Below are 12,161 nucleotides of genomic sequence, written 5' to 3'. Positions count from 1 at the left end.
TATTTGCTCCTACTTTCCGGTCTTGTTGTAACAAGCTGAGCATGGGTGATATATATGCTCCAGCTTGAGGGGGAGTGTTAAAGTCGATAGTTATATGGGGGCAAATAAGTCTTTGTGTCTTTATTTATTTCTGTTTTTATATTTCAGCATATGTAAGGGCAATTCTGTCCAAGTTATTTCTGTTTTTATAAATAATTATTGAATAACCTGCATGAGATAATTTCCATTCTCTCACGCAGGTCTCCTCTTCTACGACTTGCTCTCTTCCTCTTGTCCTCTCTCTTCTTCTTCTCTCTTCTCTTCTATTTTCCCTAATCTGGTTTTCTAACTGCTGATATTATAACAATTAGGAACTACTAAAGGCTTTATAACTTAGCATTCTAAACATGCAAAGATAATCAAATAAGAAACTACCTAATATAAACTGAAAATAGAAACCAAACTATGGTAGCATTAGGATAGTAGGATCTTCTCCACTTGATGGGCCCACAAGATCTTCTAAAAATCAATCCCAAAAAGGCAAATTTTGGCTTTGACACTGTTCACGTGAACATTATTTTAGTCTTCAACTTGGGTCTTCTAGAAGGATTCCCATCAAGGCAATATGGGCTGTGACACTGTTCACGTAAATAGTAATTCCTGACTCTTTTCTTTGTGCTTCTCTTCTTCCTTCGGGATTAATTAATGAACTCCCCTACATCAACACTCCGTGGCTTGAAAGCATTCGTCCCCAACAAATGTAAAAGTGACATGTACTGCTTGTGTAGAGATCTGGGTTGAGTCGCTTAAAATCGTCCACATGGATCCAAGTGCAATCAATCCTCGGTTGTCCCTCCCGTTTGACAAGAAAGGAATGATGGCCGTCACCATTCCATACTATAGTGTATTTAGCATTGATGACGTCTTCAATCTCGTCCTTCAGTAGTGTAGCCAACTGAGGTAACCGAAGAGATGCTCTGTATCACCTTCATTTGAATGGTGACCCATGTAAAGAGTCAAATCTGCTACGTTGAAGACATTCTTGATGGTCATATTTGGTAGGAGTTCAAGAATATAAGCATTAGGGCCAATCTTCTTCGGCACTTTGGACCATCTTTTGCGGATGCAGCTTGTTGTTGGTGCCCAGAGCAAACCTTTCTGGTGTTATTTGTACCATCACCATATCTCAGGGTTTGAACCTGACATAACGATGCTAACAATCAGCCGTAGCTTTTACATATGTCATTATTAAGAACAATGTGTTGACGTACATCAGTGTGCACCTTAGTAATATGCTAAATAAATTCGTGCATGAGAAGGGAGGGGGACCAAGTCAATCAACCTCTTAAGCTGAACTTGAGTATGATCTCGAATGGAGTACATCCAATAGTGTGATTAACCGAGCTGTTATAAGAAAACTTGGCTATTTCGAGTATGGACGGCCCAGTTTTCTCATAATCTGTCACAATGCAGCATAAGCCAAACTTCGATTGACGACCTCTATATGACCGTCTGTTTGTGGATGAAAGTCTGTAGAGAATTGCAACTTTGTATTCGTCTTCAACCACGTCTTCCAGAAATGGGACATAAATTTTACATCTCGATCCGAGACACCTACTTTGGCTATCCATGTAGACGTACAACCTCTTTGAAAAAGAGGGCTGCAATGTGAGTTGCATGAAAAGTTTTCAGGCATGGAATGAAGTGTGCCATCGTGGAAAACCTGTCAGTCACCATGAATATAAAGTCATGCTTGTCCTTAGTAGTGGTTAGGCCAAGGACGAAGTCCATGCTAATGTGAGGAACAGGCAACGGGGAATATAAGCCAGTGTTCTGGTTTGTTCCTTTAGCTAGCTGACATGTGCGACACTGTTTGATTACATGCTCAACATCCCTTTGAAGATGTGGTCAATAGTAGCGGTCAATCACCTGGAGGAGGGTTTTATCATGTCCAAAATTTCCTCCCAATTCTTGCTCGTGCAATGCCCTTATGAGATGCTGTCGTAGATATGATGCGAAGATGCATAGTCGAGTACCCATGAAAAGAAAGCCATAATGGAGAGAATATTTAGGATCTCTGTCTCCTTCTTGTGATTTTTTTTGTATAATGGAGAAGTCCCGGTCTGTAGGGTACTCATACTTGATGTGGTCAATACTCAGAGCATGTGCTGAAAATGTATGTAAGGTTAACACCTTCTGGCTCAATGTGTTAGCCTTAGTATTTTCTTTTCCTACCTTATATTTGCGAGTGAAAATAAATTCCTGCAGGTATACCATCCATTTAGCATGTCTCTGGCTTACCAACTTCTAAGAATGTAGATTCTTTATGGTCGGTAAACAAGATAAATTCTTTGCCGATTAGGTAATGCTGCCAGTGCTTTAACACTTGTACCACCGCGTACAATTCCAGGTCGTATGTAACACTTCTTGGCATCGTTCAGTTTCTCACTATAGAAGGCTATAGAATGACCTCTCTACATGAAAACACTGCCGATGCTGATGTGAGAAGCAACTGTAGCCACTTGAAACACCCTATAAAAATCAGGAAGCTATAGAAAAGGTGCCTTTGTCATTTGCTGCTTGATGAGAGTGAAGGCTTTGGTGACTGCGGGTGTCCACTTGAATTTTCCCTTTCCTTAAATGCATTCTGTGATAGGTGTCATAATGGTGCTGAAACCTTTGATAAAGAGCTTATGGATAGATGCCAAATCATGAAAATTGTGCACTTTTGTAAGTGTCTGTGGAGTAGGCCAATCAACAATATTTCGACCCTTCTCCGTATCACTTCGACACCCTTTGATGATACTATAAAATTCAAGGAAAATCTCCATCTCTCTCTTTCTTCTCTTGTTCTGATTTCTAACGAGTTGTTGAGAAGTTATATTTGGTTATCTGGTATCAGAGCACAATCAGTAATTGATTGCTCATTATCGACTCTGGTTTTGAAGGCTTTAAGGATCTCGGTTTGAGGGTTGCAGCACCCTATGCCGCATGTTGGTTGTATGAGGCCCTAGTTTGTTTTTAATGATGAAGAACTAGGGTCACTATTTCCTGTTTTGATGTCCCATGGAGTGAAGATCTATTGAAGTCAAGATTTGTGAAGTTATAGCTTGTGGTATTCTCTGAAATTCAGATTTTTGAAGATTATTGAGATTGTTGATTGGTCGCTACCCAGTCACTGGTTTTCTCCCAGATTTTGAAGGAAGATTGATCCCTATTAGAGGCTCTCTAGATCAATGAGTTGAGACTGATCAGACTCACTGAACAGGTTTTCTGTTATATCACTCTACACTCCATGCAGCACCATGTTTTAGGGTGAGGTTTCTGAAGTTTTATTTTTCTAATTACTCACAATCTGTCCATCAGATTAGTGTGAGTTTTTTTTTGGGGGGGGGTTGTTTATCAGTGGTATAGTACTCAGCTTGATTGGGCTTCGGAGCCAGTTGGAGCTCCTGATTGAAGACTACTGATTTCCCCTTATTAGACCTGCGGAACCCCTGTTTTTGGGTTTTTTCATTGTTTCTGTTTCTGCTGATTTGGGAATCAGATTGATTTCCACTTGTAGGGTTTTGTTCCCTAGTTTGTAAGCATCACTTGGTTCATATCTGAAGACTATTTGACTTCTCTGTTACTGCTGGTATTTCTAACCCATTAATTTGGGGTTATATTGTTGGTTGTTGAGTAATGGCTGAACCCAAGTCTTCTATCGACAATGTTAACGTTCAGATCACCGCCGTTAAACTTAATGGTATGAGTAATTATCTTTTATGGGCTCAGGCTGTTAAGGTCTATATCAATGCACAAGAGAAGTTGAAGTACCTTTGGTCTAACCCCCCCCTCCCTTTTCTATTAATTGTAACGAACCATCTAAGATGAAAACCTATGAAGAACGGGTGCGGGACAATGACACTGTTCTTATCTGTTTGTGGAATAGTATGGATCTGTCAATTGCAGCTAATGTAATGTTTCATTCCACTATTAAAGGAGTGTGGGATGATCTGGAAAAAACTCTCTCAAGAGAAAAGCATCTCCTGCGTGTATGATCTTTATGACAAACTAGTCTCTCTCAAGCATGGGGATTGATCCTTGATCAGTATTTCAACACTTTTATTGGTATAAGAGAAGGGCTCAATATACAGTGCCCTATTACTATCAATCTGGAACAACTACAACTCCAACTGGAAGATTTTTTTGTTGCAAAATTATGGCAGGGCTAAGTAATGACTACCAGTCTGTGAAGAGTCAACTACTTACTGGAGAAAAGGTGCCCTCAATGAATCAATCTTTTGCACGTCTTCAGCGTATTGTTGCTCCTCCCCGCCCTGATGTCTCACCCTCTCCCAAAAACAATTCAGCTTTTATTGCTGGTCGTGGTCACGATTTCTCTGAGAGAGGGCGTGGTTCATGGGGTGGTCGTGGTGGTAGAGGTACAAGTGGGCAGTAGAGTGACCGGCCACCTAGACATTGTACGTTTGTGGCAAGCCAAATCACACAGTTGATACGTGTTGGCAAAACATGGTCAACCAGAGTGGGTTCCTCCCTTAGCTAATGTTGCTACTTCTGATGGTCTTATAGCAAAGATATCTTTTAGTGCCACCAACCTTGCTTCCTCCTCCGGTGCTACCACATTAGGGTCTGTGTTTTAGAGATGACTAAAAGAATTGCTTAAGCTTCTCCAGAATCTGCAGCCTTCCTCCGATGTCTCTTCTTCCACTGCCACCCTGGCCTTACACAGGTACATCCGCTTCCCTTACATCCACATCTTCTACTCCGTGGATTGTTGAATCTGGTGCCTCTGCTCATATGAGTAGTAAGTCAAATCTGTTGTCTTCGTTTTCAAACACCTTTAACTCCTCTCCTGTGATACTTGCTGATGGTTCCTCCATTAATGTGACTGGCCATGGTACGGTTTCCCCTACTGAATCCATAACCTTGTCTTCTGTTCTTCATGTACACTAGTTACCGTTAAGCTTACTTTCTGTTAGTCAACTAACTAAAACTCTTAATTGTCTTGTCACCTTATCTCCTTCCTATTGTGTTTTTCAGGATCGTCAGATAGGGAGGACGATTGGTGGCAAGCTTGAGTAGGCAGGATTTTATTACCTGCATGGCACTGGACTACTGTTGTGGCTGCTATTACTAGTGTTTCTCCTCTCCAATGGCATTTTCGGTTAGGACATTTATCTCTCTCCAAACTTCATCATATGGTTCCAAGCTGCAAGTCTGTGTCTCATCTGGAGTGTAAAGCTTGTGAGATAGGGAAACATCATCGATCATCCTTTCTGGCTCGTAGTGTTCCAAGAAGTCCGTCTTTATTTTCTTTAGTTTATTCTGACATCTGGGGTCCTTGTTATGTCAAAAATAGATTAGGGTTTTTTTTGTTACCTTTGTGGACGATCATTCCAATTTACCTTGGATGTATTTGTTGAAGGATCTTTCTAAATTTTTTGCATGTGTTTAGAGATTTTTACAATGAAAAAAAGATTCAATTTGGTGTTTCTATTAAGTTTTTTCGTTCTGATAATGCCCTTGAGTACACTCAATGTGAAATTTCCACCTTTTATTCTTCTTATGACATGATTCTCTAAACCAATTGTTCATATACCCCACAGAAAAATGAGGTTGTTGAATGCAAAAATAGACAATTTTTAGAGATCGCTAGGTCTGCTAATTCATATGAATGATCCTAGTCATTTTTTGTGTGATGTCGTACTTACTACGTGTTATTTGATCAATCAGATGCCCTCTTCTGTTCTAGGTAACAAGTCACCCTTCTTTATTGTTTTTCTCGGCACACCCTTATTTTCTCTACTGCCACGAGTTTTTGATTGTGTTTGCTTTGCTAACGTTTTTCTCTCTGAAGTAGATAAGTTATCGCCTTGAGCTATGAAGTGCATATGACCTGATTACTTGTCGGCAGTTTGTTAGTGTCGATGTTACCTTCTTTGAAAATACTCTCTATTTTTGTCGTCTTATGACTAGCTCCTCTCCTGTGCTCAAAAACAATTTTGGCCCCATCCCATTGCCTGTTCGTGTTCCCTTTGATGAGGTTCTGTTGCAAGTCTATCAACGGCGAAAGCGGATAGTGCCACCTTCAGTTGCATAGCCCACCACTCAATCATCTCCTTCGACTGAGGCTCCCACTGACTTACTAGTGGCTCTTCATAAAGATACACGTTCTTGCACCCAAAAATCCATGCTTGCTTACCCGAGTGAGGATTATGTTTCTATTTCTCACTTACCATCTGCTGTCTATAATCTTACCTTGTCCATATCTATTAACTCCATTCTTCAGACTTATCAACAAACCTTATCTCATCTTGGATGGAAAGTGGTTATGAACGCAGAAATGGATGCTTTGATCTCTCGACAGACATTGACCTTGGTGAACTTGCCACCCGATAAGGATCTTGTATAGTGTCGTTGGGTGTATACGATCAAATGCAATCTGGATGGTTCTGTTGAATATCTTAAGGCCCGTTTAGTGGCGAAAGGTTTTACTCAGACATATGGTGTGGACTACTTTGAGACCTTCTCCCCAGCTGCTCGTCTCAACTCGATCTGGGTTCTTATTTCCTTGGCTGTCAATTTAGATTGGCCACATTATCAACTTGGCATCAAGAATGCTTTCCTGCTTGGTGACTTACAAGAAGAGGTCTATATGGAGCAACCTTCAAGGTATGTTGCTCAGGGGGAGAATTCACACAGGGTATGTAAACTTCACAAAACCATTTATGGACTGAAGCAATCGCTTAGGGCCTGGTTTGACAAATTCAGCTCAATTGTTTTTCCAATGCTATTCTGATCACTCAGAGTTTGTTTGCCGACGAGGTTCTAAGGTGGTAGTGTTGGTTGTCTATGTCGATGACATTATTGTATCTTGTAATGACATAACCGGTATTGCAGAGGTAAAGGCTTTTCTACATCAGCACTTTCAGATGAAAGACTTGGGTTCTCTTAGTTATTTTTTTGGTATTGAAGTACTTCGCAACAAGAAAGGTATTAGCCTGTTACAACGAAAATAAATTTTAAATCTCTTATCTAAGAGTGGCATGCTTCCTTGCAAACTAGATTGGCAATGGCATAACCGATATTGTTGGACCCACATCTAAAGCTTGGCAGAGATGATGGTGAAGTATTTGATGATTCACATCGGTACAGAAGATTAGTTAGGAAGCTTATTTATCTGACTATCACCAGACCTGATATTTCCTTTGTTGTGGGTGTATTAGTCAGTTTATGCAAATGCCGAAGAAAGTTCACTGGGTGGCAACTGTTGTATCTTATAAAGGGGGTCCCAGGTAAGGGTCTTATTTATCGTCCACACCAAAATCTTGATCTGGTTGGATGTTCTGATGTTGACTAGGCCGGTGCCGATGGTGATAGACAGTCTACTACTGGTTGTTGCACCTTTGTTGGTGGCAATCTTGTCTCTTGGCGAAGCAAGAAGCAAACTATTGTGACCAGGTCCAGTGCTAAAGCTGAGTATAGAGCTATGGATCATACTGCAACTGAGTTTATTTGGTTAAAGTCACTTCTTCAAGAGTTGAGCTTTCCCATTACTCAACCCATGAAGATGTTTTGTGACAATCAGACCGTTATCTACATTGTTGGCAATCCAGTGTTTCACGAGCGAACTAAACACATTGAGGTTGAGTGCCAGTTTGTGCGGGATGTTGTTATGAAGAAGCTGATTGTTACTCCATTTGTTTCATTTGCTGACCAGTTGCGGATCTGTTTACCTGGTCTCTTTTTGGTCCTACCTTTCTGAAGTGTTGTTACAGGCCGAGCATGGAAGGCTTGAATGCTCCAGCTTGAGGGGGAGTGTTAAGTTGGCGATAGTTTAGTGTTTGGTGTATTCACAATAGGGGGAGAATTTCCATCGTGATATGTTATTGTGGAGGGCAAGGATCCATGTTGCCGACCCCATTTAGTTGGGATAAGGCTGAGTTGTTTATAAGTAAAAGTACAGAAGGAAAAGAGGAGGATGGGTTTGGAATGGACAGGTTTGTGCAACTTCTCATTTCAATGGGACCTAGAATTACCTTTACATGGACCTGTTCCTGATTTTTTTTTTTTCTTCTTATAATTTACCTGGGACTCTGAATTGTGAAAAAAATTTAGCTAGTGATGTGGAATACTTTGTACTTAATTTCATACAAATACAACAAGTCGAGTGTGGAGTAACTATGACCAGTGTCTTCCTAGTTGATTGAGTTTACTACTCCCAATGTCAAATTTGCAAATTTTCTAGATTTTATTTTTGATTCCATGTGCCTACTATATCCATTAGATTTTATACCCATAGCTAAAAGATTCTGTACTGGTCAATAGAGTTATTAAATTTTCCATGATTTACAGTGAACAAAGTGGAGACTCTGAAGCGTTACAAGTTTAGCTTAGCTTTTGAAAATTCTGGGGAGGAGGATTATGTCACTGAGAAATTCTTCCAATCTCTGGTTGCTGGTATGTCTTCTATAGTTTTTTTCCACGTATAACATGCCCGTTTCATTTGGAGGTTTTTGGATTTCTGAGTATTTTTTATGTATTGACACCAATGTTCTGAAACCAGGCGTGCCCTTTGACATGTTTTGAAGGCCAGGTCAACTTATTTGACCAACTCGGCCAATCTGGGTTTCAGAACCATGATTGGGACTTAAAGTTCTTTTTAGGTCTGTTTGAAGTTGCATCTCTGATGTATTAAGCCAGTATTGCTAGTCTGACTTTGTCATTAAAATAAATTGTAGGTTCTGTCCCTGTAGTTGTTGGTGCACCAAATATCCAAGAATTTGCACCATCTCCTGGTTCGGTTTTGCATATTAAGGAGCTAAATGATGTTCCTTCAGTTGCCAAGACGATGAAGTACCTTGCAGAAAATGATGATGCATATAATCAATCCCTAAGGTAACACTTTTGTCTTTTATAGGAGACTTACCTATTTCACATTGGCCTATTTTCCTCATTAATTATAAAGAGAAATTCTTCAGGGGGTGGCTGATAATTCTGTTACATGTCATTGTGTAACTTCTCATTCTTCTGATTTTGGTTTTCTCAATGCAATTTGAGGCTAACATGGAGGCATCCAATAGGTGGAAGTATGAGGGCCCATCTGATTCTTTCAAGGCTCTTGTGGATATGGCTGCAGTCCACTCCTCCTGCCGCCTGTGCATTCACCTTGCAACAAAGATCTGGAAGAGTGAAGAAAAGAACCAGAAACGTCCCTGCAAGTGCATCAGAGAGACAGAAACTGTCTATCATATATATGTTCGAGAAAGAGGGAGGTTTGAGATGGATTCCATTTTCATGAGGTAATTTCATAGCCAGCCCAATATTTTTTCAAATTTGTCCATGCGTACTATTGGCTCTGATTTACCAGTTTGATTTTATTAATGTCTGCTAGTTGTTTCATTCTCCATGGTTTCATACAAGGTTTTTTTCTTTCATTTGCTTGTCTGTTGAGTGAAGTTATAACCTAACGTGTTAGGCAGTACTGCAGTAGAAATGCTTTCTCATGATTGCAGGGATGTGTATAATCTGAGTAATATGTTATGGTCAGGGATCTACTGATTCTCTGAGGCTCAAAGTTGGCAAGAACTTATTGAATCCATCATTTGGACTCATAACAGATTAAAAGTAGCTCCTATTACATATAAAATTGAAGTAATTGACCCATTTCTAACCCCACCCCCCCCCCCCCCCAATTAAAAAAATAGATGTAATTGATTCATTGTGGTGGTTCCCAGTGCCATGTTCAAACTTCATTGTATCAATTGATAGCCAACTGATTGATATGTCTACTTTTTCATTGATGTGATCCACTCATGTGGACTGGGTGCCAAGTGGTGTGAGATAAGTACTCGATGCCATAGTTAGCTAACCTATCCTTGACTCCTTTTTACATGTCTCATGCCGATCGGTAATAGGTATGCTTTTTCTCTGGACCATATCGGACTGTATTAGGGCTGTATGTTTTGATGATATTGGTAAAGTTGTTTGCCGAGTCAAACTCAGGAGTCTGAACATGGTTCTGTTCAGGGTTGAGTTCGGTTGGAATGCACTTGAATCCACAAACATTGTCTTTTTACAATTTTAAAGAATAAAATCTGCTCTCATTCCTTTTTATTGGTGGGCAGGTCCAGCAATTTGACCTTGGTAGCCTTGGAGTCTGCTGTTCTCACTAAATTCAAGTCTGTGAATCACATACCAATTTGGAAAGAGGAAAGACCTGAGAGCATCAGAGGAGGGGATGAACTTAAAATCTACAGATTATATCCAGTTGGCTTGACACAGAGGCAAGCATTATACACTTTCAGATTCAACGGGGATGCTGATCTGAAAAATTATGTTGAAAACAATTTATGTGCAAAATTTGAAGTCATTTTTGTCTAAGAGAAGAGGGAGAGGAGGGGTGATTGCCCTCTTTTTTGGGCTTCAAGCTACTGAATTGGCGGTGGTTTTTTAAGACTTTTTACAGTTTTTTTTTCCTTCTTGGTGGGGGGTGGGGGGGGGGGAGAAGATTTAACAGGTAGTAGAATGATCTGAGATGGAATACATCTTTGAAAGTATATATAGGTAGGGCAAGGGTTGGACACGCCGCCGGCTCCAGGTAAGCTAGTGGCTGTGCCCAATGGGGAAGGGTGGGATGGGGAGGGCTGGAGGGTCATTTCCACAGGGGTGTGGAGAGAGACAGACCCATATAGGTATTATTGTAGTTTTGAAGATGAACCACTCTTTATCATGGCTTATTGAGGATAAATCCCCATTGATTTTCTCCACTTCACTTCTCCAATGTTGGTTGTTTTTAAAATTTTTTTTTTTTTTTATGTTCTGCAAGCTTTTTTTGTTTTTGGGTTTTCGTCCCCACATTGTAATCAGATGAGATTTCTAGGAGATTTATTTGTAAGAATTGGATTCCAAGGACAACCTACATCCTCCTGTTTGAGGTCTGTCTCTCATGTGTGCGTGTGCGTGTGTGTGTGTGTGTGCATGCGTGCAGGTGTGATTTTTATATATTTTTTTAATTTTTTAAAATGATAAAATTTATTGGGTTGAAAAATAAATGAATACACATTCCATAATGTTTTATAAAAGATGCTTATTCTTCCTATATTTGGGTTCTATAGAGGAAAACACATAAAATGGCATAATACTATAAGGCAGTATTATATGTGTTTTATATAAGTTTTAACTATGTTCTCTAACAATTAGGTTTAAATGGATCATTCATTACCCATCAAGAGATGCCGTTTATGCATTCAATACCAACTTGGCAAAAAGTCTCATGGTCTGTGCAAAATATGTATCTTACTTGGTTTGTGCACCTAGTTTTGCCACATAGAAAAGTGATGTGGCAATTCTAACTCTTGGGATAGTTGGAAAACGATTTGGATTTGCCATGTGTCAAAATCAGCCTTAAAAAATAAACCATTGACTCTTCAATATATGACATAAAGTATCCACAAATATAAGGGCCATAACCCAGTGCTAGTCTTGCCTAGTTAAGGTTTTGGGATGGGTGAATTTGGAGACAATCCTAATCTTAGGGTTTTTTTCTCGCAAACTGACCGTTCTCAAGACTTGAACCTGGGCAATTGCCTTGGTAGTCTTGACTTTACAATGTTTGCTATCATCAAAACTAAATACACAATTCAAGTGGGCTAGCAATTTGTTTTTAGGATCCTCGGCACAACCATTTATTCCAAAAGCAATTGTTTTTTTTTTTTTTTTTGACACATTCCAAAAGTAATTGTTGATGGGGGAAAGTTGCAACTAATTCTCTTATTTAATAGCAGTGCAAAGCCCTTTACTAACCCTAGTTTGGATGTGAAGAGCTATACACCCAAATGGGTCACGAGTTAAGTGGTTAAACCATGAACCTTTACATCTGATTTACAGGGTAGATGTTGGTCCCATAAAGCCAAAAATACCCCCAACAACTACCCTTAGATTTGAACACACAACCTCACTTGAGGTCAATTGCCTAGCATAATCGGTAGTGTACTGTAAAGGCGGTAAAGCCCATCCTATTAGGAGATCTCGGGTTTGAGCCTCTTGTTCCTCACCGTTCCTTCCCCCATAGAATAGGATATAATAGAGTAGGTATCGATAAAAAAAAAAACCTGATCTCGCTGCGATAAAATTTTTTAGGATCCTTGATGCAGTCGTTTATCCCAAAAACAATT

The 12,161-nt window shown here is 39.8% G+C and overlaps 1 protein-coding gene across 4 annotated transcripts in view; it reads left to right on the top strand.

Moving 5' to 3' along the window:
• The window catches only part of LOC122658527 (glycoprotein 3-alpha-L-fucosyltransferase A), a 52,594-nt gene that overhangs the window by 17,899 nt on the left and 22,534 nt on the right, over positions 1–12,161 (top strand). For 2 of the 4 annotated variants that reach the window (XM_043853530.1, XM_043853528.1), the window contains exons 4-7: positions 8,341–8,445; positions 8,727–8,883; positions 9,069–9,287; positions 10,113–10,534. In XM_043853530.1, the coding sequence (XP_043709465.1) occupies positions 8,341–8,445; positions 8,727–8,883; positions 9,069–9,287; positions 10,113–10,368 (737 nt within the window). In that variant the 3' untranslated portion in view covers positions 10,369–10,534. Of the gene's footprint in view, positions 1–8,340; positions 8,446–8,726; positions 8,884–9,068; positions 9,288–10,112; positions 10,536–12,161 lie in introns of those variants that run through there. The other 2 variants (XM_043853529.1, XM_043853531.1) reach the window with 2 other exon arrangements.

The sequence above is a fragment of the Telopea speciosissima genome, chromosome 4 (assembly GCF_018873765.1).
Source record: "Telopea speciosissima isolate NSW1024214 ecotype Mountain lineage chromosome 4, Tspe_v1, whole genome shotgun sequence".
NCBI lineage: Eukaryota > Viridiplantae > Streptophyta > Magnoliopsida > Proteales > Proteaceae > Telopea > Telopea speciosissima.
Note: the sequence above shows the minus strand (reverse complement) of the source record. Positions and strands in the feature narration are given on the sequence as shown.